Source organism: Sturnira hondurensis, unplaced genomic scaffold (assembly GCF_014824575.4).
Source record: "Sturnira hondurensis isolate 20B ecotype Veracruz unplaced genomic scaffold, ASM1482457v3 Scaffold0018097, whole genome shotgun sequence".
Taxonomy (NCBI): domain Eukaryota; kingdom Metazoa; phylum Chordata; class Mammalia; order Chiroptera; family Phyllostomidae; genus Sturnira; species Sturnira hondurensis.
In genome coordinates, this window is record NW_028090728.1 from 664,886 (window position 1) to 690,563 (window position 25,678).

General features: G+C 45.2%; 1 protein-coding gene across 3 annotated transcripts in view; it reads left to right on the plus strand.

Moving 5' to 3' along the window:
* The window catches only part of PIGL (phosphatidylinositol glycan anchor biosynthesis class L), an 82,559-nt gene that overhangs the window by 32,816 nt on the left and 24,065 nt on the right, over positions 1 to 25,678 (plus strand). For all 3 annotated transcript variants that reach the window (XM_037068892.1, XM_037068891.1, XM_037068890.1), the window contains exons 3-4: positions 8,402 to 8,492; positions 22,824 to 22,891. In XM_037068892.1, coding sequence (XP_036924787.1) covers positions 8,402 to 8,492; positions 22,824 to 22,891 — 159 coding nt within the window. The remainder of the gene's footprint in view (positions 1 to 8,401; positions 8,493 to 22,823; positions 22,892 to 25,678) is intronic.

Below are 25,678 nucleotides of genomic sequence, written 5' to 3' on the forward strand. Positions count from 1 at the left end.
TGGAGTGGTGGGGTAGGGGGTGTGCAGGGTGGAGGGGAATGAAGGGGGGAAATGGGACAACTGTAATAGCATAATCAATAGCATAATCAATAAAATATATTTTTAAAAGACAAAAAAAGTAATGTGCCTTCTAGATGGATGCATATAATACAAAGATCTTTTGCCTAAGAGACCAGTGAAACCCACACAAGATGGTCTCAGGCTCAACATTATTCTTTAACACATTCATGTGTATTTCTAACTTTTAAACTTTCATTTACATCTCTTTTATTTTGCTACACTTCCCAAGAGAGGATTTTATATAAGTTTTTTTAAGTTATTGCTGTCAAACCTAAATTTAGTTTCTGTGTATTTCTCTGCCCTCCCGATTGTCATTCCAGACAGATATGTCTGCTAGCAGTGCAGGGACTTAAGCAATACAGGCCAGTGAGTCAGACAGCAGATTAGAGCAGCCTGACAATGGGTTGAATGCAGGTGTGAACTGGGCTCGTGTCTGTTTCCAAGGAGGCCCAAAGTAGTGGGTAAGATACTGCAGCAAGAGTGTCTAGCTCCAGAGAAGGTCAAAATCAGGCAAGTGGCCCTGAGATGATTGTGAGTTGACCTGTTTGGAGCTAGACCACAGCCAACATCTAGGAGAGGAAACTGGAACAAGTCACTAGGCTTTATCCACCAGACCCTCGTGAGGTCCTGACCAAGTGTGCTGGCTCTACTCTTAGTAGAGAAACAGCACATGGACCTAGAAAAACAGGAGCTGTTGAGGGAAAGACTGGAGCTTGATGCTCATGCAGATGCTTAAGATTCATCCCTGGCCCTTTGGATGCCAAGTCTAAATTAGGCCTTCACATTGGTAATTCCTGTGAAGGGTCATAGGCTGTTCCTAGGGAGGGTCCCCTCACCTGCTGTCTACCTGGGTCCTTGTTAACTCCACACACAAAGGGGCCAGGGGTCTTACAAGGCTGGGGAAGGAGAGGGTTGGTACAGATAGATTCATCTTTATTGCCTGGAGAACATGGCTGGTTTTCAACCCACAATTCTATGGGCAGGGTTTGTTTACCTCAGGTAATATATGGATCTTTTTTTCTTCCTAACTTAATTTTTTGTTCATTTTTAGCTTACATAAACTATTGGGTCCTGTTTAAAAGAAAAAAATCAGCTACTTTGAGAAGACTGTGTTCAACAGACTGTTGTCGCTGTTTGTGTACTTTCATAAAGCCTCTGTTAATTCTCCCTGAAAAGGGGTGGTGCTTTCATCCTTTTCTTGAATAACCTCTTTTAGTTTGTCATAATTAACAGGCTTAATAGTATATATTTATTTATCCCATCTATAAAACAAGTAACTATGTGGGTACTGCAGTTCCTTCCCTCTTGCCCTCATCTGTCCCAGTGTGATGTATCCAATTAGGCTCCTGATCTGGGAATGCATCTCCCCCTGGTCTATATATGCAATGTTGAGCATGATGACCACCTAACTCATCAGCACAAGCCCTTGCAGTTCCTAATACGTGCTATTTTTTTATCTACAGTGCAGCAGTAGGAGAGAGCAATGTGTAAATTATTCTAAATTAAATTATAAGTCAGTATTCAGTGATTAAACTTCTCTGTGAATTTGCTAAGGTCTTTGGAAAACTGACTGAGTTTTTATTTGCAAAGGGCCAAATCAGACATAGAAAAGGGAGCACATACCTGAATAATCCCCTCACCAGGTTCCCTATTTTCCACTTCCCTCAGAGGTAACATGTTAGGGTTTGGGTGATAGTTCTGTTCCTGGGGGTGGTAGGACTATAAGCAGGCATGGGTGCCAGCAGTTCTGAGCAAAGGAAGGATTAAAGAGTGGCAGCTGCCCGTTGGGGGGCAGCAGGGGAGTGACCCTCTAGAGACAGAAGAGGCATCTTGCCAGGACTATGAGGTGTCTTCTAATTCATCTGACATTGTGGCTACACACATCCTACAAGATTCCCTTAAACTTCTATCTTGGTATAAAGGGCCATAAACATCTGAGTATAAAGCATTTTATTCCATTTACCTTCATTTTTGCAAAACAAATCTAATGGGAGAATAGTGTTGTAATTCAGAGTTTCATTTACAGGTAGAGATGATGACCATTGTGAGCAGGAAGCAGTTACTGAAGACATAACCTCACCCTCGTCACCCCCCAAAACATATCAGGGATGGAAGTCTCTAAGAGGGGAATGAGACAGGATAGGAAAAATCTAGGAAAAATCCTGGGAAAGTGGAGTGGAGAGAAGCTAAGACAAGATAATTAAGCTAGGCCAAACCATTTGAACAACCTACAGCCAGCTAGTGAATCATAAGACCTTTCTTCCCTAACCAAGGACACTTGAGAGCAAATGGTTTACACCTCTCCTCCCTGACCAGAGAACACACAGTTTTAAATCACCCTGGTCGGGGGCAGAGAGGACAGAGAGGACAGAGCCCTCAACAACAGGTGTTGTTGTCAGCAAAACCTAGCCAGCCCACAGGAATTCAAGGCCCCAACACTGTGGCTTCCTGTCTTGTCTTGCTGCTTGGCTTATGGCAGCATTTCAGATGCTTGCCAAAATCAGGGATAGAGCTCTTCTCTGAATTAACCCTGATTTATTAAGGAAGGAAGGAAGAAAGACCCATCTCTGTAGCAGAAATTTCAGGCACCTTTTTATGCCCCTTTCTCTATGCTGCTCAGGAGGTTCCTTTTCAGTCTTCGTGCATCCACAAATACTTGTGAACCTAATCCCACCACCACTCTGTCAGAAGTGGGGTAAGGAGCAAGGAGTTTGGATACAGGCATCTGCCTCTTAATGAACCACCTCTTTTGAGGCTACTGGGGACAAGTAGAGTCCAATGACTTCTTGGAAGTGAGTTTAGTGAACAGGTTCTTTTCTGTTTTTCAGCAGCCACAGAAGACAGCAAATTGGCAATTTTTGCAAAAAGATTTCTCTCATAAACTTTGCAAACTCTATAGAATTTATTTTTGCAGTAATATGAAATGCATCTATCTGAGAAGAGTGGGCACAGGTAGTATAACTGATTTCAGTATAATACCAAAGAGCCATGATTTGCAAGTTCCTTTTATGTCCTATGAGAAATGAAAAATCCATTTTATGCTTAGGGTTGGAAGCTTTAAGCCTTATGGGGACGAGGGTCTTGGGAGACATTTAGTATTTGTCTGGGCTCCTAAAGGAGGATGGGGATGCTTGAGGATGGGGCCCTTCTCAGAGTAGATGCTAAAAGACAGGATTGCTTTTTATGCATGCACTTCTTTTTTCAGCCCTCTTTTTCTGTCTTTTCCTTTCTCCTTTACTTCTTTTCCTCAAATGTTTCTTTCCCCAAATGTTTCTTTTCCTCACTGTTTATCTTAGGCTAGTCATCGTGACCCCAAGGCAGGCCCAGAATTTGCCCGCTCTGCTTCAGAAGGACATAACTTCATCATTCCTTTAGCATCTAACTCCTCTGAGCTCTTGTGGCTCTAGTCGCGCTCACAGCCCTGCTCCTTGGACCCAGAGTTACCCGCCCCAGGCCCCAGGCCATCATTCTGCTCTCCTCCCCCTATGCCTGGAATAACAAAGAAAGTCATCAAGTTTAGAAATGTGCCTGAGGTGGTGGAGGAGGGACTGGCTGCACCTTCCAGCTAGGCTGCGCCAGCCACCAGACCAAATTAGGATGTGTGTGCAGCCTCCGCCTATGCGAAGGTTCAGAGGGCCTTGTGCAAGAGGAGCTCGGCTTCTAGAGAGAGGCGCTTACCCAAGACTGGCAGCCTCGAGGTAGCAGCGCCTCTTTCTGCCGGGCTACAGCGGGCAGGGTGGCCGTGCAGGGGGCTTTCCCTCATGGGGAGCATAGAGGAGGGGGCTTTCCTCACCAGCAGGGCCTGTGGCCATGGGAACTGACGCTCGCAGACTTTCACCAAACCTTTGCATGACTGTACTGGCTCAATCCTAAACAAGCCCGCCAGGGCTTGTTCCAAACATATGAACAAGGTCGGCACCTGAGCCGGTGTGAAAACAAACGTCGTGTTTATGAACCCTGGCCTGAGAGATCTGCCGGTTAACTGCACGCCAAGGTCTGGGGGCGGGTCAGGTTCGCACGCTGACCCATGGTGTTAACACGGTGCTCGCCTAATACACCTCAGGGAAGTGGCTGTGCCGACCGTAGTTATCGGACCACAAGCCCCGGGAGAGTGGGCGTCCTCTGTGGTGTTTGATGGCTTCCAGAACACCTCGTTCTCCTCAGAGGTCTTCAGAACCTAGCGCAGTGCTGTTGTGTTCCTAAGGTGCTTCAGGAGCTTCATCAACCCCGGCCTGATAGCTGGATGGTGAGCGAGGGATGCCCTGACCGCCAGGCGCTCATTCTCTCTGCCCTTGCCCCTCTCCTCCTCCTGCAAGTCCCTTGTCACTGCAGCGAAGCAAACCGCACCTCGAGGGCTGAAGCCTCCAGAGGCTGCTGGTGGAATCCTGCCCTCAACCCCTGGCCGGGAGCCAGTGTGCGCTAGGTCCCGTGGGTCAGAGGGGCAATATCGCGTTTCGTGTTCTCTCAGAGCTCCCTCTGGAGGTGGGGTGGGGCGTTTGCCGCTCCGGATCCCTCCTAAGGCCGTGGCCAGGGCTGTGCAGTGGGGGCGGGGGCACAGCTCACCCCTTGCTGTCTGCCTTAGGTGTTCTCTGCCATGGCTCAGAGGCTCAGGTGCCCAAGTCTGAGCTCTGAGTATTGCTCTCCCTAAAGTATTGCAGAGTTAGCATCCCATGGAGGTAAACACTTCCCTCTTTCACCTCCTGGTCAGATGGGCTTCCGTACAGCATTTCAGACAGTCCCAGATGAGGCGTCAGGTGGATAAATCATCCTGTGTGGGCCTCCCTCCCTCTGCCACTCACTCCTGCTTCCCAGGTCCAAGCACCCCAATCCCCCAATCCACTGGGGGGAGGGAGGCGTCCACTGGGACGCCTTCCTGTGCGTCCTAGGCCCCACTCTCAGGGAAACCTAGAGTAGGGTATCTGCAGACTTGGACTCATTCAGATCCCTTTATTTAGAAGTTCTCTCACAAACTTATTTTACTTTCAAAATTCAGTTCCTCTAAGTACATTTCTATTCCTGTTGTATGTCTCATTCTTTTAGACTGAAGAGTCAAAAGCAAAATTAGACTTTAGTAACTTGAGGGGGTTTTCTGTTTTGTTTTGCATCAACATTCCTTACCTTGGGTAGGTATATCTATTCTTTCTTTACTTTTGCTTTGAATACGCCCCTGATACTATCATCTTTAGTATTTTCATAAGCTGCAAATGAGGACGTTAGATTGCTCTGTGGAGGCAGAACCGAACTGCGGGCTTCCTTCCGCTTTTAGGGGAATATGCCCCTGATACTATCATCTTTAGTATTTTCATAAGCTGCAGATGAGGACATTAGATTGCTCTGTGGAGACAGAACCGAACTGCGGGCCTCCTTCCCCTTTTAGTCACAGTGAAAGTGGTGTCTCTGCTGGAGCTGACTGAGACTTGAAGGCTTCTCTAATTATTTCCTTAGAGTAAATTTCTAGAGAGATAAGGTCAAAGGGCACAAATAATTGTATATAACCAAATTGTCCTCTCATTGAGATGCAGCAATTTAAACTCACACCAACATCCCTGGTCTGTACCTCAGTTGGTTAGAGCATTGTTGGCATACGCCAAGGTTGTGGATTTGATTCCCTGGTCAGGCTACATACAAGAAAACCAATGAATCCATAAGTAACTGGGACAATAAGTCAATGTGTCTCTCTCTCTGCTTTCCTCTCTCTCTTTCTCTCCAAAAAATCAATAAATACCCTGGCTGGTGTGGCTCAGTGGACTGAGTGCTGGCCTGTGAACCAAATGGTTGGTGGTTTGATTCCCAGTCAGGGCACATACCTGAGTTGAAGGCCAGGTCCCCAGTAGAGGGCTCATCAGAGGCAATGACACACTGATGTTTCTCTCCCTCTCTATCTCCCTGCTTTCCCCTCTCTCTAAAAGTAAATAGATAAAATAAATCTTTTAAAAAATCAATAAATAAAAAATTTTTTTAACTTGTACCAATAGTATAGAACAGCACTTTTCCCTGTGCCCTTTTCCACATGGGCATGATGTCCTGCTTTAATTTAGCATTTCGTTGATTCTTAGTGAAAATTGGAAGAAAAAAATGTAGCAGCTTATATTTCTTGCTTTGTAAGATACCTGTTTCTTTAAACAATCTTTAATAGACCTTTTTAATGTTTTAAATAATTCCTAGTTATCTATTGCTGGCTTCTTAACAGGACACACCACCTGATTGATTGTAGACATAGAGTGAATGAAAGCTTTGTGGAAAGACCTCAGGTCTGTAAATTAGAAAGTAAGTACTAGGTATGACTTTACAGACATTGCAGAGATTTCATTTTATTATTTCCAAGCTGAGAGTGCTCTGTAGACTGGAATTGTCCTGAGACAAGAGAGGCACATCAAATAAGCACCCACTGCCTGCATCCCTGGTTTTCCTGGTCCTTAGTGCTTCAGTTGTCATCTCTACTTTAGCTGGTCAAAATGTCTTTCAGCTCACTATATCTGTCTAAGCCAGAAAGGATTGCTCAGCTTTACATCTTAGGAAACTTACCCAGGCATGTCAGCATCTGAGATTGCCATACTCTTTCATTCAAGTTGCAGTAAAAACCATAAAGGACCTTGCTGATAATTAAAGAAAGATTCTAGGAACGCTAAACTGCACAATTTTATAGCCATTCCCAGTAGGCCTATACAGATCTTGGAAAGTAACAAGCTGCAAAGCAACTGCTTTAGAATACCCGTGCCTTGCTGAGCCAAGACCAGTTGCATGGCTTACATATCAAGTCCATGTGGTCAGGATGGCCGAGTGGTCAAGTCCATGTGACTGTTATTGGTGTTTTCAGTTTCCAAAATGATGCCTTGATATATTTCTGTGGATTTCTGCACCAGGAGGATATATGTAGCTGTTTTCACACCGAGGTATTTTCCCTGATTCCTGTGTTTGCTTTTCCTTCAGCAGTTGAGCTCAGCAGACCATGTTCAGCATACCATATTTGTTCCTATTGCCAGGGAACAAAGCTGGACTGTACTGGACTGTACTCTCTTCCTACCTATTCCCCACCAGCCAAGCTGTCTGTCCTGCTTACTGCAGGAGCAGTATGAGAACCACACAGAGCGGCTAACAGGACACTGCTTTGAAAAGCCTAAAGCTGCCCTCCACTGAAGACACCTTCGGGATTTGGTAGAGGTAGCAGTGAAGCAATAGAAATAACTAAATTATTTAATACTGAGGTTCATATCATTTTCCTGCTGAAAAACCTTCAGTGACTTTCCTTTGACCAAAGTCCTAAGAGGGTCAGTTAATGGTCTTTGTCTGTAGAGAGGTGATAGCAGCCTGCCAGATGGGAAGCAGGAAGCCTGTGCCCTTAAGGCACATGGTGGGGGTGACCACAGGACCTGAGTCAAAGAGGGATGGGTATCTATTTATAATACCTTCAAAAAGGGGTTTAAATTGAGGCCTTGGCCTCATATCAGGTGAGGTCATAGATCCATACACCAAAAAGCAGCAGAGAAGGAGATAGGTCTGTGATGTGTTAAAATGGAGATGCAGATACAGTGCAGATTAATGTGGAGAGGCCTCTGCGCCTCAGACATGTGACTTGCTGTATGTAGCCTCACTGGAGGTGGGATGTTGCCAGCTCCCTGGTGATACAACATCTTGGCTTTGCAGTCACAAACCCTGGGTTCAACTCTAACTTTAACAGGCTTTCAAACAAGCTACTTAACTTCATCTATCAAGGCTCCTTAAAGGTGTTTGTGAGGTTAAATGAAATAACAGATTTTTATACTTTTTCAATGAAAGTGCTATTACTATGACTTTTTAAAAAGATTTTATTTATTTATCTTTAGAGGGGAAGGGAAGGAGAGAGGGAGAGAAATATCAGTGTATGGTTGCCTCTCATGCCTCCCCTGCTGGGAACTGACCTGCAACCCAGGCATGTGCCCTGACTGGGAATTGAACCGTGATTGCTTGATTCGAAGGCCCATGCTCAATCCACTGAGCTACACCAGCCAAGGCTACTATTACTTTTATAAACATAAATATCATTCTGCCTGTGTCAGGTTTGCGGTTAAATTTGTCTCCCCAAATGTAGACAAAGCCTGGTTTCATTGACATTTTTTTACCTCTCAGCAATGACCCCAAAGCTCCCAAAGTGTTTTGTGTGGAATATTCCATCAATATCTACTGGTGTCATGTTTTGAAAGTTTACCTCTTTCAATAGAAACCTGCATATTAAGGGTAGCCCTACATTGTAGGCAATTCTCCCCTACAATTCCTGTCAGGAGACTGGTACACACCTAGCAGAGCTTAGGGAGAAGCTGCCACCAATGAGAAATGGTGCTCAAGTTGTGCTTCTTCCTTCCAGGGACTTCCCAGATGACCCAGGTGTGCAATGGGACACAGCGAGTGTGGCCAGCGTCCTGCTCCAGTACATAGAAGTGAATGACATCAACCTGGTAAGGGGACGCACTTCCAGAACACAAAACCCAGTCCCACCTTTCCTATGGCTGCTCTCCTATGTGCAGCCCTCCTCCAGGGCCACACTGGAAAGAGGCCAGAGCCTCCCCATGGCCGCACACCTGTTGTGAGGCTGAGTAACTGTGGTGGCAGCACTCCGACACAGGTTTTTCCCATTGTGTTCCCTTTTCCTTCCCCCACCCCCACTTCTGTCCCACCACCTAAAAACTCCCAGACCTTGTGCTGTAACTCTCATTTGTACGGAACTTCACCTTTCACCAAGCATTTTCACAGTTATTGTATTGTTTTAACTTCAGAGGTAAATGTTGTAATTCTCATTTTATATCAAGGAAATTGAGGTTTCTGGAGGTTAAGCACCTAGCCCAAGTTCTGCAAGTGGTGAAACTAGGCTTTTAAACCTCAGTTAAAAAAATCACAAGGGGGCCCTGGCTGGTGTAGCTCAGTGGATTGAGCGTGGGCCTGTGAACCAGACAATCACGGTTCGATTCCCAGTCAGGGCACATTCCTGGGTTGCAGGCCAGTTCCCTGCAGGGGCCAGTTCCCAGCAGGGGATGCACAAGAAGCAACCATACATTGATGTTTCTCTTCCTCTCTCCTTCCCTTCCCCTCTAAAGATAAATGAATAAAATTAAAAAAAGAAAAAATTAAAATAAAAAAATGTTTTAAATATCACAAGGGTAAATTCATACCCCCCTACAAGGAAAACATCTGAGTCACACTTAGGGCAATAGTGGAGACTCTAGTTACTTGCAGAGGTGGGTAAGTCCAGGAAAGCCCCTCTCAGCTCTCCTAGGACCCACAGCAGTGGTCTTGCCAGTGGTCAGTTTTAAGCCTACCTAGAAGGCTTGCTGATCACTTCTAAAATAGCAATAATCCTTCATGAGATAATACCTAAAATTTGACCATTTAAAGCCCCAATCACATCAAAAACTGGGTTTTGATAAATCCTCATTAAAAGATGAATCCTTCTGGCAGAGAAACATGTTAGGCTTTTACCAATGATGAATTCATGGAGTGAATTGATTTATTAGACTTTTCATAAGAGCAGATTTTCATTGATTTATCAAACCATCTTTGTCTTCTAATGACAGAAGTGTACCTAACTGGCTCATTCCAAATCCTATCCAAATCCCAGATGGACCCCTGACCTGTCAGGGCTCATCTCTTTCTTGCTCTGTGCATTGACTTTATTTTTTTTTTCCTGGCTGGAAAAATGGCCACCAGCAACTTGCACATCCGCACCTCCTACCTATACCTTACCAGGGTGTCTGAGTGTGAAAAATGGAGGGTTCTGTCCATCAGCACATGAGTCACACTTCCTGCCCATTGACTGTGCCAGCCCACAGTCAGAACTTCACAGGGCTCCCAAACCCAGCTATGTAGACCAGCCCAAAGTAAAACAATGAGGTCTGCAAAGTGTGCTGCAGTATCCCCTGGGTCCCTGGGATCAGTCCCCAAATACTCTCTCTCCTCCCCTACTTCAGTGCATAAGAACAGCTGATCTCCCCAGTAACTCCTGCTTGTAGGATAAACCTCAATCTTAACTAAACTTGGCTTTCTTTGATCGGGCCCTTACTTAAGTATGGAACACTGGTAAACAGGATTGGTCCTTGCTGAGAGGCCAGATGTCTTTTTTAGACAATGTTGCAGCCAGCTTTGGCTCTGAACATCCAGGGAGGATCTTCAGGGCGCAGACTGTGCTGCCATTCTGGCTCTCAGAAGAGTCTCTCAGGTCCCAGTCTCTCAGGACACAGTCTTTCTGTGTCTCAGAAAGTGATTTGTGGTCTCCGTTCCCCTTAAGACTGCCTTCTCCAAGGAGACTTCCCTTCTTCAGCTCTCCTGGTATTCCTACAGTGGTGGCTGTGTGTCTTATGCTGGTGACACATGTTGCTGTTTGTCCTCTAAAGTACAGACCATGTCTTATGAATGAGAGTGCGAGGTCCGTGAAGGAGAGGCCTACTCCACGGCCCAGACAGTGCTCATCCCAAAACAGCTGCTGCTCCTCACTGCCACCCAGCTGCTTGGAGACCCTCCTGTCGTGTGGGCTGTGCACATTCATTCCGAGGAGTTGGGGCCCCTCTCTTTTGTCAGGATAATCTAGACTTGACTTAATTTCTGTAAACAAAGAAATCCTCTTTTGAAAAAAGTTGTTTAACATACATTGCTGTTATTAGGGAAACTCAAATTCTCACAGTGCACTGGGACTGACTTCCCTGGGCTGCATTTCATGCAGTGGTAGAAGCGTAGGGCCCTTCTGACCCTGCAGCCAGTGGACCTGAGTGGCCACAATGAGCTAAGTATGGGTTTCCTTTCACACAGACCCATGGTCCCTGCACGAGGAGGGTTAATTCTGGGCAGACGTGAAGTCACTCTGTGACAGTGTCTTGTACCAGTCTGAGTGCACAAAGCTTGGAAAGGGTCCAAGTGCCACATCCAGACTGGAAGTGTCAACTGCACAATCAGAGAAGATGAAGCACCAACAGGGAAGCATAGACAGACGTGTGGAGCACAGAGATAAGTTATGGGAAGGTGATTTCATGGGCTGTGCTAGGATAATGCCAAAAGCTCTCCTTTGTCCAAGGCCAAAGCTGGCTCTGCAGCTGTTAGAACAGGAGCCCTGGCTGGTGTAGCTCACTGGATTGAGCACAGGCCTGCGAACCACACAATCGCGGTTCAATTCCCAGTCAGGGCACATGCCTGGTTTGCAGGCCAGTTCCCAGCAGGGAACTCATGAGAGACAACCATACATTGATACTTCTCTCCTTCTCTTCCTCTCTAAAGATATTTTAATTAATTAATTAATTAATTAAAAAGAACAGTGTGATGGAAGAAATCTGGGCTCTGTTTGGTCCAAGCTCTATAGGATGCTGAGCTATCTGTCCTATTCCCTGTGACAGCATTGAGAGAACCCTATAGAACAACTGACAGGACAGAGCTTTGGAAAACACACCTCTGCCCTCTATGGAAAACAGTCTGGGTCCAGGGTCCAACCCCTCCCTCTGTTTTTCATTCAACAAATATTTATTGAGCACCTGCTATATGATATTCACTATCCATTGTGAACAGGGGTTGCAGCAACAAGCCAGATACACCTAGTTTCTGCTCCCTTAGGGCAGGATGTCTCAATAGTGGCAATATTGACCTTAGGTGTGGGATAATTTTTTGCTGTAGGGACTATCCTAGGCATTGTAGGATGTTTGGCAGCATCTCTAGACTGGGTCCACTTAATATGTCCCCCTCTACCCAGTAGCAACCCCCCATCATTCATCGCAATAAAAATGTCTCTAGACATTGCCAAATGTCCTTGAGGGAAAAAACACTGCCCCCAGGTGAGAAGCACTGTCTTTGAAAAAACAGAGCAGTCCCACTGTTGTCTCTTATTTGTTTGTTGGGGACTGGGTCAGATATCATTTGAACAAAGACTTCTGCAACTTAATAGGGTAGAGGATGGAATCTATAAAGAACTACAGGAGCGGCCCTGGCTGGTGTAGCTCAGTGGATTGAGCGCAGGCCTGCGAACCATACAATTGCGGTTCAAGTCCCAGTCAGGGCATATGCCTGGGTTGCAGGCTAGTTCCCAGCAGGGGACTTACGAGAGGCAACCACACATTGATATTTCTCTCCCTCTCTCCTTCCCTTCCCCTCTAAGATAAATAAATTTTTTAAAAATCTTTTTTAAAAATTAGGTTAAAAAAAAAAGAACTACAGGAGCTACACACAAGTCTGCAAATGTCCAGGGAGCTGGACACAACTCAGCTTAGCATTCCTTGCAACAGAAAGAAAAGGGGGACTTTAAGAAGATGTGGACAGCTTGCTTTAAGAATCACAAAATGGTCGATTTTTAGAAAAAGACCTGTGTCTTTTTGAAAGAAATTCTACAGTTATTGGATACAGCCCTCTATATTTGTTCATTGTCATTTATTAATCATATTTTTAAATCTTCTGTATTTTCACTGATTTTCTTATCTATTTGTCCTGTCGTTCATTGAAAGGGGAGACAAGAAAGTGACTTCAGAGCCCTGGCTGGTGTAATTCAGTGTATTGAGCGCAGGCCTGCGAACCAAACAACCGCAGTTTGATTCCCAGTCAGAGCACATGCCTGGGTTGCTGGCCAGTTCCCAGCAGGGGACGCACGAGAGGCAACCATACATTGATATTTCTCTCCCTCTCTCCTTCCCTTCCCCTCTAAAGATAAATAAATAAAATCTTAGAAAAAAAAAAAGAAAGTGACTTCAGAGAAAATATTTGAAGGTCTATAGCTGGTAAAATTTTCCACAATGAGAAAGACCTTAACCTACCATTTCAAGAAGCCCAATGAATTCCACGCAGGATAAAAGGAAATCCATACATTGGTATATCGTAATGAAACTGCAGCATTCCAAAGAGAAAGAAAATCTTAAAGATAGCTAAAAGAAAAGTCAAATTACCTGCAGAGGAGGAACTTTTTCTTATTCTTGATCTTTTCTCTGGTTATGAAATCTAGAGAAACATTTTCATAAGTTGAGGGCAAACTTGATAGTTTTGAAAGAACAAGGCTTTGTCTGAACCTTTGAAAACAACTAAAATTCACTGCCCCTCCCCCCCGAAAAAGGTGTGAAATGAAGAAGAAACAAAGACCTTGGAGACTTTGAAAATGCCAGAGTCAAAATCCACTTGGCCCCAAATCCCTTAACCAAGGGTATGCCCTGGGGCATGCCTATGATAATAACCTGGCCCCAACCTTCTGCTTTATCTGATGGCAGAGACTTAGAGCTCAGACCCTCTAGCCTTTATAGCTGAATGGCTCTAAACACCTCCACAGGGCTTTATTTGATCTTCATCTGAACCCCATGAGCAAAGTAGAGCAGTAGATGGTGGAAGGGGGAGTGCTGCTCCAGCAGAGCTCTCTCGGCTGCTGCAGGTGAGAAGAAAGTGTTCCAGACACAATCTGTTGTTCTAGCAGGAGAGGGAATGATGATTTCCTCTAGTGGAGAATGCCCCAAGTCCTTCTCCAAAATGGCTTTTATTAGGGTCGGAATGTGCAGGGAGATACAGCATATGCATAGCTTATCAGTCAATGTCCAAAAAGCTCTAGTCATAAAAAACTGACACTATCTACAGATAACAATTGAAGAAATGCAGAGACCCTATCAGGGGCTGCAAGACATGCTGACACAAGGTGGTCATTAAGGCATGTTCATGAGATGAGGAGTTCACTCCTTATCCTTTGAACTCAAACATCTGGCTTATACCAACAGGGCTATCACTATGCAGTGCAGGCTTCAAAGAATACAATGTATATTTCAGGTCTGATTTCCCCCTGCAGCCCTCAGTGTTAGTATCAGATCGTGTCTGCTACTTGCTTTCCTGGTTTTCCAGGGAGACTTATTGGCCTCTTCCAAAGCTTTGATCAGCAGGGCTACTGTCCCCGAAAGAACATGGAGTGGTCCCCAAAGGAGCACGTATTATATTTCTGACCTCTCAGATGAGGAAACTAAGACATTGAAACTTGAAATAACTGCCTTGGCTGGTGTGGTTCAGTTGGTTGCATCGTTCTGTACACCAATGAGTTAGGGGTTCAGTTCCCAGTCAGGACATATACCTAGGTTTCAGGTTCCATCTCGGGGTGCATGTGAGAGGCAACTGGTCAATGTTTCTCTCTCATATTGATCTTTCTCTCTTCCTTTGTCCATAAAATCAGTAAACATATATATTTTTAATAATGTATTTTATTGATTATGCTATTACAATTGTCTCCATCCCCCCTTCATTCCCCTCCACCCTGCAAACCCCTCCCGCCCACATTCCCCCCCCCCTTTAGTTCATCTCCATGTGTCATAAGTTCTTTTTTTGTTTTAAATATATTTTATTGATTATGCTATTACAGTTGTCCTATCCCCCCCTTCATTCCCGCCACCCTGCACAACCCTCCCCCACCATCCCCCCCTTTTGTTTATGTCCACGGGTCTCAATTTCTTTAGATTCTATATTTCCCCTACTATTCTTGCCCTCCCCCCTATCTATTTTCTACCTACTGTCTATGCTGCTTATTCTCTGTACCTTCTCCCTTCTTCTCCTCCTCCCACTCCCCTGTTGCTGACCTTCCATGTGATCTCCATTTCTGTGGTTCTGCTCCTGATCTAGCTGTCCTCTTAGTTTGCTTTTGTTTTAGGTGTGGTTGTTAATAACTGTGAGTTTGCTGTCCTTTCACTGTTAATATTTTTCATCTTCTTTTTCTTAGAAAAGTCCCTTTAACATTTCATATAATAAGGAGTTGGTGATGATGTACTTCTTGAATTTGACCTTATCTGAGAAGAACTTTATCTGCCCTTTCACTCTAAATGAAAGCTTTGCTGGATAGAGCAATCTTGGCTGTAGGTCTTTGGATTTCATGACTTGGAATACTTCTTTCCAGCCCCTTCTTGCCTGTAAGATCTCTTTTGATAAATCCGGTGATAGTCTGATGGGAACTCCTTTGTAGGTGACTGTCCCCTTATCTCTTGCTGCTTCTAGGATTCTCTCCTTCATTTAAATCTTGGCTAATGTAATTATGATGTGCCTTGGTGTGTTCCTTCTTCTTTGGGACTCTCTGAGTTTTCTAGACTTCCTGGAAGTCTAGTTCCTTTGCCAGACTGGGGAAGTTCTCCTTTATTATTTGTTCACATAAGTTTTCCACTCGTGGCTGTTCCTCTTCCCCTTCTGGTACCCCTATAATTTGGATGTTGGAACATTTAAGAATGCCCTGGAGGTTCCTAAGCCCTCCTCATTTTTTTTGAATTCTTGTTTCTTCATTCTTTTCTGTTTGGTTGTTTCTTTCTTCCTTCTGGTCCACTCCCTTAATTTGAATCCCAGTTTCCTTTCCATCACTATTGGTTTCCTAAGCATTTCCCTTCATTTCAATTAGTTTAGCCTTCATTTGTTCCTCTAATTTGTGAGTAAAATCAACCAGTTCTGTGAGCATCCTGATCACCAGTGTTTTGAACTGTGCATCTGAAAGGGTAGCTATCTCTTGGTCACTTAGATTTATTGGCTCTGGGATTTTGAACTGTTCTTGAGCCATTATGTTTTGGTCTGTTCGCACCTGTTATGTATCAGGGGCGAAGCCCTAGGTGTTCACCACGGCGGGGCAACTCAGTTCCTGGGTTGTGACACTGTATGTGGGGACAGAATCAGAGAGGGGCGATGACATTTCTTTTGCTCTCTCTCAGACTTCCGAACCCTCTGCCGCTTCCCACAAGCAAATTGGGCCCTTCTGGTGCTGGTTCCCGAGTGTGTGGGCTTGTGCGCCCTCCAGGACCCTGCGTATCTCTCCAGTGAACTCTCGGTGAGCCTGGGAGCTTCTCCCAGCACCTCAACCCCGAAAGTCTTTCCAATTGGTGCTTTAAGGCTCTAATTCCTGTCACAGGGGCCCTAGCCTGAGTGGTTTGTCTTACTGCTCGCTCCGTTCCTTGGTTTATCTGTGCGTGAATGTGTGACCGTAGTCAGTCAGGCGCCCTGCACCCTCACTGGGTTTGCCCCTTGCCACCTCACACCTGGTATCTGCCAACCGCCGCCTACGTTCCTGCGCTCCTGAGCTCCTGGGTCGGTCTAGCAGATCTTTGCTGCCCGACCCCGCTCCTCGCTGAATCCACCCCCTTACTGGTCTGCATGAACAGTTTGTTGTTGTCGGAATTCCATACAGTTCAATTTTCTGTGTTTTGGCTGCGTTTTTGTTATTAAAACTTTCTTGTCTTTAACCTTGGTTGTGTGAGGAGGCACAGTGTTTCCACCTACACCTTAATCTTGGCCAGAAGTCCCATGTGTCATAAGTTCTTTAGCTTCTACATTTCCCACACTACTCTTGCCCTTCCCCTATCTATTTTCTCCCCACCATCTCTGCTACCTATTGTCTGTGCCTTCTCCCCTCTTCTTCTCCTCCCACACCCCTGTTGCTAACCTTCCATGTGATCTCCATTTCTATGGTTCCGCTCCTGATCTAGCTGTCCTCTTAGATTGTTTTTGTTTTAGGTATGGTTGTTAATAACTGTGAGTTTGCTGTCCTTTCACTGTTCATATTTTTTATCTTCTTTTTCTTAGGTAAGTACCTTTAACATTTCATATAATAAGGGCTCGGTGATGACAAACTCCTTGAACTTGACCTTATCTGAGAAGAACTTTATCTGCCCTTCCATTCTAAATAAAAGCTTTGCTGGATAGAACAATCTCAGATGTAGGTCCTTGTCTTTCATAACTCGGAATACTTCTTTCCAGCCCCTTCTTGCCTCTAATGTGTCTTTTGAGAAATCCACTGACAGTCTGATAGGAACTCCTTTGTAGATGACTATCCCCTTATCTCTTGCTGCTTCTAGGATTCTCTCCTTCATTTAAATCTTGGCTAATGTAATTATGATGTGCCTTGGTGTGTTCCTTCTTCTTTGGGACTCTGAGTTTTCTGCACTTCCTGGAAGTCTATTTCCTTTGCCAGATTGGGGAACTTCTCCTTTATTATTTGTTCAAATAAATTTTCCACTCGTGGCTGTTCTTCTTCCCCTTCTGGTACCCCTATAATTTGAATGTTGTAACGTTTAAAGATGTCCTGGAGGTTCCTAAGCCGCTCCTCATTTTTTGAATTCTTGTTTCTTCATTCTTTTCTTTTTGGTTGTTTTTTTTCTTCCTCTGGTCCACTCTATTTATTTGAGTCCCAGTTTTCTTTCCATCACTATTGGTTTCCTGTGCATTTTCCTTCATTTCACTTAGGGTAGCCTGCATTTTTTCATCAAATTTGTGAGTAAAATCAACCAGTTCTGTGAGCATCCTGATCACCAGTGTTTTGAACTGTGCATCTGATAGTTGGCTATCTCTTGGTCGCTTGAAAGTATTGGCTCTGGGGCTTTGATTTGTTCTTCTGTTTGAGCCATAATTTTTTGGCCAGATTGCACCTGTTACATATGATTAGCGGAGCCTTAGGTGTTCACCTGGGTGGGGCACCTCACGTGGCTGTGTTGTGGTGCTGTATGTGGGGGTGAGGTCAAAGAGGGAACAATGGCACTTGCTGTTCCCTGTTTCAGATTTCTGTCCCATCTGCTGCTTCCCACAAGCAAATTGGGCCCTTCTGATGCTGGTTCCTGTGTGGGTGGGCTTGTGCACCCTCCAGGACCCTGTGGGTCTCCCCAACGAATTCTTCTGTGAGGCTAGGAGTCTCCTGGCACTTTTTTTTTTCAAGTCAAAGCACAATTCAGGCTTCAGTAAATTGCCTGTTTATTATTTTTTTAATATAGTTTATTGATTATGCCATTACAGTTATTCTAATTCCCCCCTTCATTCCCCTCCACCCTGCACACCCCCTCCCCCACCATTTACCCCCTCTTTAGTTTATGTTTACATATCTCAAGTTCTTTAGATTCTATATTTCCCCTACTATTCTTGCCCTCCCTCCTGTCTATTTTCCACCTACCATCTATGCTACTTATTTTCTGTACCTTCTCCCCCCTTCTCTTCCTCCCACTCCCCTGTTGCTAACCCTCCATGTGATCTTCATTTCTGTGGTTTCGCTCCTGATCTAATTTGTGACTAAAATTGACCAGTTCTGTGAGCATCCTGATCACCAATATTTTGATATGTGCATCTGATAGGTTGGCTATTTCTTGGTCACTTAGAGTTATTGGCTCTGGGCCTTTCAGTTCTTCTTGAGCCATAATGTTTTGGTCTGTTCGCACCTGTTACCTATGAGGAGCGGAGTCTTAAGTGTTTACCAGGGTGGGCCAACTCAGTCGCTGGGTTGTAAAGCTGGGGGGGGGGCGGGGTCAGAGAGGGGCAATGGCAGTCCCCTCTGCTGCTTCTCGCCACTTGGGGCCTGTGCGATCTGTCTCACTACTTGCTCCTTCACTGATTTATCTTCGCACGAATGTGTGACCGCGGTCAGCCTGCCACCTTGCACCCTCACTGGTTCTGCCTGTTGCTATCCCACACCTTGGATCCACCCATGGCTGCCTACACACCTGAGTCAGGAGATCTTTCCAGCCAGACTCTGCTTCACTGCTGGCTCCACCCCTCTTACTGTTCCAGTTGAACATTTCATTGTTGTCGGACTTCCATATAGTTCAATTTTCTGTGTTTTGGCTGCGTTTTTGTTACTGCAACTTTGTTGACTTTAAACTTGGTTGTGAGAGGAGGCGCAGTGTTTCCACCTACGCCTCCATCTTGGTGGAAGTCCCTCCTGGCACCTTTTCAATCAGTGCTTTTAGGCTTTATTTCCTGGCACTAGAGCCCTCGGTCGCATGGTCTGGCTCACTGCCCATTTTCGTCTGGTTTATCTGCACGCAAATGTATGAACTTAAAACCTTGGTCAGTCCTGCACCACCTGCACTCCCGGGTCAGGCAGCCACCATCTTCTCCTGCCACAACCCCTCTCCGCTGGCCGCCAATAACCAGTCTGCCCCTCTTACCAGTCTGATTGAATGGTTGTCGTACTTCAGTACAGTTCAGTTTTCTGTCATTCTGGTTGTTTTTGTTTGTAAATAAATCTTTGTTGTCCTTAATTTTGGTTGTGCAAGGAGACACAATGTTTCCTCCTATGCCTCTGTGTTGCCTAGAAGTCCTATATATAATTTTTAATATATTTTTTTATTTTTAGAGAGAGGGGTGTGGAGGGAGAAAGAGCAAGAGAGAAACATCAATCAGTTGCATCTTTCATATGCCCCAACTGGGGACTAGCCTGCAACCGAGGCATGTGTTCTGACCAGGAATTGAACCAGAGACTGTTTCTTTGCAAGACAACACTCAACCAACTGAGCCACACTAGTGAGGGCAAACATATTTTTTTTTAAAGAAAGTTGAAATAGAGCCCTGGCTGGTGTAGCTCAGTGGATTGAGCGCGGGCCTGCGAACCACACGATCGCGGTTCGATTCCCAGTCAGGGCACATGCTTGGGTTGCAGGCCAGTTTCCAGCAGGGGCCAGTTCCCTGCAGAGGATGCACGAGAAGCAACCATACATTGATGTTTCTTTCCTCTCTCCTTCCCTTCCCCTCTAAAAAGATAAGTAAATAAAATATTTTTTTAAAAAAATAAGAAAGTTGAAATAACTTCAAGTGGTAAAGTTCTGTGACTTGCCTAATGGGCTGGAGTTAATTAGTGTTGGATAGAAGATCAGCTGCAGTTTCTCCCCGCACCGCCCCTCCCCACTACGTTCATGGAAGCATGGGATCGGTACTCGAGTTATATGGTTAACTGTTGTTTTTGTGGACGTTATTTTTAAAATTTCTTAAAATTTTTAAAATTATAGTTGACATAGAATGTATTCGTTTCAGGTGCACAATATAATAATAGGCTGCTTGTTTTACGTTCACAGAAAATACTGAGCTGAAAGTACATCTCTAACCCCATCTTCCACAATTTGTTGCAATAACTGAACATACATGACACATCATCATCGTCCAAAGTCCATAGTTTGGGGTTCAAGTTGGTGTCATATAACATGGATTTTGACAAATGTGTTAAGACATATATCCACCATTATATGATTTGCTTTTTAAAAATATTTTTTATTTATTTTTAGAAAGAGGGGAAGGGAAGGAGAAAGTGGGAGAGAAACATCAATGTGTGGTTGCCTCTCATGTGTCCCCTACTGGGGACCTGGCCTGCAACCCAGGCATGTGCCCTGACTGGGAATCGAACTGGTGACCCTTTGCTTCACAGGCCTGTGCTCATTCCACTGAGCTACATCAGCCATGGCATGATTTGCTTTTTATAAACCTTTAACTCAGATTTTTTTAACTTCTTTATAGAGAATTTTAAGCATACTAAAGTAGGGAGAATAGTTTAATGAGCCTCTGTGTTCCTATCCTTAGGCCTCAATAATTAGCACATAGTCAATACTATTTTCATTTAAATACCTCCTTGCCTGCTGTGTTATTGTAAAGCAAATTCTTGCCATGGTAATTCATATTTAAATACAAATTTAAGTATTCATTTTTATGCAATTCTATTTATTTTTAGACAGAGGGGAAGGGAAGGAGAAAAAGAGTGAGAGAAACATCAATGTGTGGTTGCCTCTCACACGCCCCCTACTGAGGACCTGGCCCGCAACCCAGGCACATGGCCTGACTGGGAATTGGACCAGCAACCTTTTGGTTTGCAGGCTGGTGCTCAATCCACTAGCCATACCAATCAGGGAAAGTATGCAATTCTAAAAGACATTGAATCTTTTATTAACATAACTATAATATTGTTATCACACCTAGAATTAATTAATATTCATGTTTTGCATTTCTAATACTCTAATGTCATAAATGTGTTTTTATTTCGTTTTTTAATCTTGCAGATTGTTTGAATCAGGATGAGTTGACAGGACTTTAAATTTTCTTTTAATCTATAGCCTCAGCCTCTGGCCTGTGTTCAATAAAAGTTAGCTGCTCAGAATTTTCTATAAAGGAAGTCAACATGTTTTACCGTCTAGTATAAAAAGACCAAACAGTGAATCCCTTCCCAGCCTCCTCCAAGCCTGGTTCCAGGCCCCTTCGTCCATGCCATGTGGTCACCTTCATTCCTTGGAAACAGCTTGCCTCTTTCCATCACCCCTAGCCAACCACTACTATTCCTTTTTCTGAGTCCTTGATTCCTATAAAATGTTTCTTTTATTATTCAAACTATCCTTTTAATGTTATTTTTTAAATTGTTCCTTGGGCTTTTTTAAAATCCATTTGTGTAGAAATGAAATGCTGGAACCTCGGCTAAACTTTTAGTTGATAAGCAGATCTATATTTGTGAACATGGCAGCAGTGTTACCGAACAAAGGGTCCGAGGGGGGGGGCAATACTTGGCCCACCCAGGGATGCCAAAAACTGCTTCAGAAAACAGGGGCCCCTCCCAAGGACAGTACACTAATATCTATAGGGCTCTTCTGTCCGCCGCCAATTGGAAAGACATCTCTCAATGCCAGAGATTTGTGAAAAGGAAACAAAATGTTTATTTAATGCTATTCAGGCCTAATGCCTTCCTTAAAATATTAAAGTCTTTAAGGGTATACACCTACACACACACACAGTGCTCCCTTCTCCCACTGTCCCAACTCCGGGTACCGTAAATCAGGAAAAGAGCACACGTCCGTTTTTCAGGTCGCTGGCACGGGAGCTGTGTCACCTGCCTGTCCAGGCAGGATCTCCAATTAATCCAAAGTCATGTGGCACCTTTCACTGGCAAGAGTTCTTTGTACCAAGTTCCAGTCAAAGTCTCTCCCGCTTTCCAGGCCACTCGGCCAAAGGGAGCAGGCCAAAGCTGCGTGGGCCTCTTCTACCAAAGCCGCACTCCACCAAAAGCGCATCTTTCTTCTTCGCCTGGCCGCAGGGATCTCCATTCTGGCAAAGCTGCGTGGTTTTCCCTTTCACCTGGCCAAGAGGGGGGTCTGCACTCCGCCGAAACCACGTGGCTCTCTCTCCTAATGGCTACAGGGGTCTACATCTGTCCAAAACAGCGTGGCTCTCCCCCTCACCTGGCCAAGAGGGGGTCTTCACTCTGCTAAAGCCACATGCCTCTCTCACAGGCACTCTCTCAGAGAGGCAGCTCCCAATTCCAGCCTGGGTAGCAGCCACTCACTTCTCCCTGGCCCAAAACTTGGCCACAGCTCTTTAACATATCTATGAAACCAGTTAAAGGTTATAGATATGTTAAATGACCATTCCAGAGGTTAGCTGCAAAACTGTTGCTATGCAAAACAGCTCTCAATGGCCCTGCTCCATTCTTCCCTTCCCCCAACTGACACCTTGGGGGGTGCGGTGAGGATATCTTAGTATTTCCTCTAATATTCCTGTACACTTTGAGTTCTGGACACCATTCCAAATCTTTTCTGGGCCCCCCCATGGCTGCACCCTGTATCAACAGGGGCAGCCTATGAATAAACGCATTTCTTCTGTGAATTAAATCCTAGGATGTGGTGGCAATTGTCCCCTAAAGCTTTTGTGCCCTCAGTATGGCACAAGGAAAAGAGATCCAGTTAATCAGGTAGGACCTATGTGAACAAAGTTCACAGGGCAGCCAGCCAGGAAAAGTAAATGTGCTTATCACTAGCTAGGCTGATAAGAAACAGAGATATTCTGAGCCCAGGGTTCTACCAGGGCCAAATTCCACTCTACTCCACCATCCAGGAACAAGAAAACCAGGAAAATCCCACAATGGAAAAGTCTCCCTTAAATCAGCCAAATTGATAGTTGCACGTCATTGATCTGAGCCAGAGTCAGTTCATGTGAACTCAAAACATGAAAGGTTTCACGGCTCTGCCCTCTTCTCTCCTTCCCCAGGGTATGGGGGGACAGTTGGCCTGGAGCCACCCTGAGTGGAGCCTCATATTTCCCTGCAGGTGGTGACCTTCGACGCAGTGGGCATCAGTGGGCACAGCAACCACGTGGCTCTGCACACAGCTATGAGGTACAACTTGGGGTAGTCAAGGTGGGAGAGTCTTGCTTGTTTGCTCAGGGCCAGGCGGTTTCTAAAGTGCTGCCCCCTCAGTATCTGAGCCCCAAGAAACTTTATTGTCAGATAGCCAGTGTTGCCCATGATGTTTGTTGCACCTCACTGCATCCTCCCTTTGAAAACTCTCTCTCCAGTCTTCTAAACAGCTGAGAATTTGTTTTTTTTAGCCCAGGGACACAGCAAAGGGGTAACGATTTAACTCTTTCTTTGCCTTGGCCACAGAAAGCTGCAGGGCCAAATTTGCTACCCTTCGTAGCAAGCGTAAGAGACTTTAGGGATTGAGCTCTGTGAACCAGTATGTCTCCTGGCTCCATCTCCTTTTCCTCCCCTGATTCTCATTTATTTTGTTATCATTTGTTGTATACTTTATACACTATCGCAAATCTTTCTTTGGAGAAGGATATATATACATAATAGAAAATCTCATTTGTACTTCACAGTCACCCTATTTTACCGACTTCAACCTTGAAGACGTTAGGGACTTACTCAGGGTCCTACAAGCATATGTCAGTTCCCCACCCTCAAAAGTGCTTCTCCTTGGCACCAAGAGCAGCAGCTGGTGGGCTTAGCCCAGACTAAGGAAGGAGTGGGGCAACTTGAATGAAGGACTTACCTTATCACCTTCTTCTAACAAGCCAAACATTCTCAGACTGAAGCAGAGAAATATTTGAAGACAGAAATGTCCAACCTCCTCATTTCACCAAAGCTGCCAGGTTGAACGATGGCAGAGGCAGCACTGAATCCAGGAACTCTAGGTGTACATTCATTATCTTCTCTGCTCCCTGTGAAGACCCATCCAGCATTAGGGCCTTCTAACTGAGTCCCTAAACTGTGTGCTATCTACTGGAAGATGCTATAAACTGTTACCCACACAGTCTTTCCACACTGACCCTCCTGCTGCCTTGACTGTGGAACTAGAGAAGGCAGGAATGCTGCCTCCTATTAACTGTTCACGTCCTGTCCCAGCCACTTGTACAGAAGACCTGAAATTGCATCATAGAGATGCTATTCAAAAAAAATTTTATTGATTGATTTTTAGAGAAAGGAAGAGAGAGGGAGAGAGAAAGAGAAACATTGATTTGTTGTTGCACTTATTTATATATTCATCGGTTGATTCTTGTACATTCCCTGACCAGAGATCAAACCCACAACCTTGATGTATCTGGATGATGCTCCAACCAACTGAGCTACCTGGCCAGGGCCAGAGATGCAATTTTCAGTGAAAATGCGAGGGAAAGTGAGGTAGCCCAGGAGGAGTGGTCTTTCCAACCAACTGCGTGGTGACTCCGAGGCCTTGGACTTCCAAGACCGGAGTGAACAGTCAGCCCCATGGAGAACTGAAGTAATGGCTCCACCTCCTTCTGGACACACACTGAGCTTTACCAGTTTCCACAAAGCCGCCCCAGAGAAAAAAGACCAGATTGGGTCTATTGCAAACAAACCAGGAACACCTGGACAGAGTTGCAAGGCACTTAAGGCTAATTTGGGTGGGTCCCCTTCCTGGCCCTCCACTGAAGTGGGGAAAATGGGAAAGGTGTCAGTCTGGGCCAGGAACTCCAGGGGACAGCTTTACACCTTTATGCAGACAGGACTGTCTGGGGCCATTTTCCTTGGAAGAGGCTGGAGTGCCGCAGGTTTTTAATACACTGGGTCCTCAGTCACTGTGCTTGAGATAAAACAATTTCCCGATATAAGTTCATGCTCCTTTGAAAAATAACCTTGCCGCAGTCCCTCACCCCCACAGTGACACTCCTGGGGAAGTTCACGGTCAGTTCTCCCTCACCGCCCCCAAAAAGTCTTCCTATACCAGTATCTTACATTGTTTCCAAAAAAGCTTCTGAGTCCCTATTGCCATGTGTTTGAGGTCCCCACATTCCATATGCTTTTTCCTCAAACTTGGTTTGGCTTCGTAGTTTTCTCAGGAAGCTTCCAGACTGCAGGCTCCACAGCCGCTTTGAGGCTTGTGATGCCCCAGTGAGAAGCAGAGATCTGCTTCTGCAATTTTATCCTTTACTCTTCTACCCTCTGCCCTGACAGCTGCTAGGCCCTCATCTCCCAGTTGCTTCTCTTCCTGGGCTTGTCCCTTCTCTCCCTGACCTCATCCAGGTATGGCCCCTTCCTTATCTTAGCCTCAGTCAGTTGCATCCTTCCTGTATCTGAAACCAGAGTGGCTGGCCACTTTACCCAGCTGTGACGTCCATCTGAGATCACCTAACATCATGGTGCAGGGGACGCCTCCAGAGTTGTTTCTTACAGTCCTTGCTGAATGAGCACAGTCCAAAAAGAGGAGTGATTTGTCCAGAGATGAACAGAAACTAGAACTTGGATTGCCTGTCTCCTTTTCTAGTGCTATGCGGGACACCTCACGGCCACTTTAGTAAGCAAGCTTGTGTGAATTGGAGCAAATGACCTCAGGGGCCTTACTTTTGTCAACTAAAAGGTGAGACGCGCCCTGGCTGGTGTAGCTCAGCCTGGCTGGTGTAGACTGAGCATGGGCCTGTGAACCAGACGATTGCGGTTCGATTCCCAGTCAGGGCACATGCCTGGGTTGCAGCCAGTTCCCAGCGGGGTACACACGAGAGGCAACCATACATTGATATTTCTCTCCCTCTCTCCTTCCCTTCCCCTCTAAAGATAAATGAATAAAATCTTAAAAAAGAAAAAAAAAAAGATGAGACGCCACACCTTAACTGTCAGGTTGTTCTGAGGAAATAAAACAAGATGTTGACCCAAAGCATATAA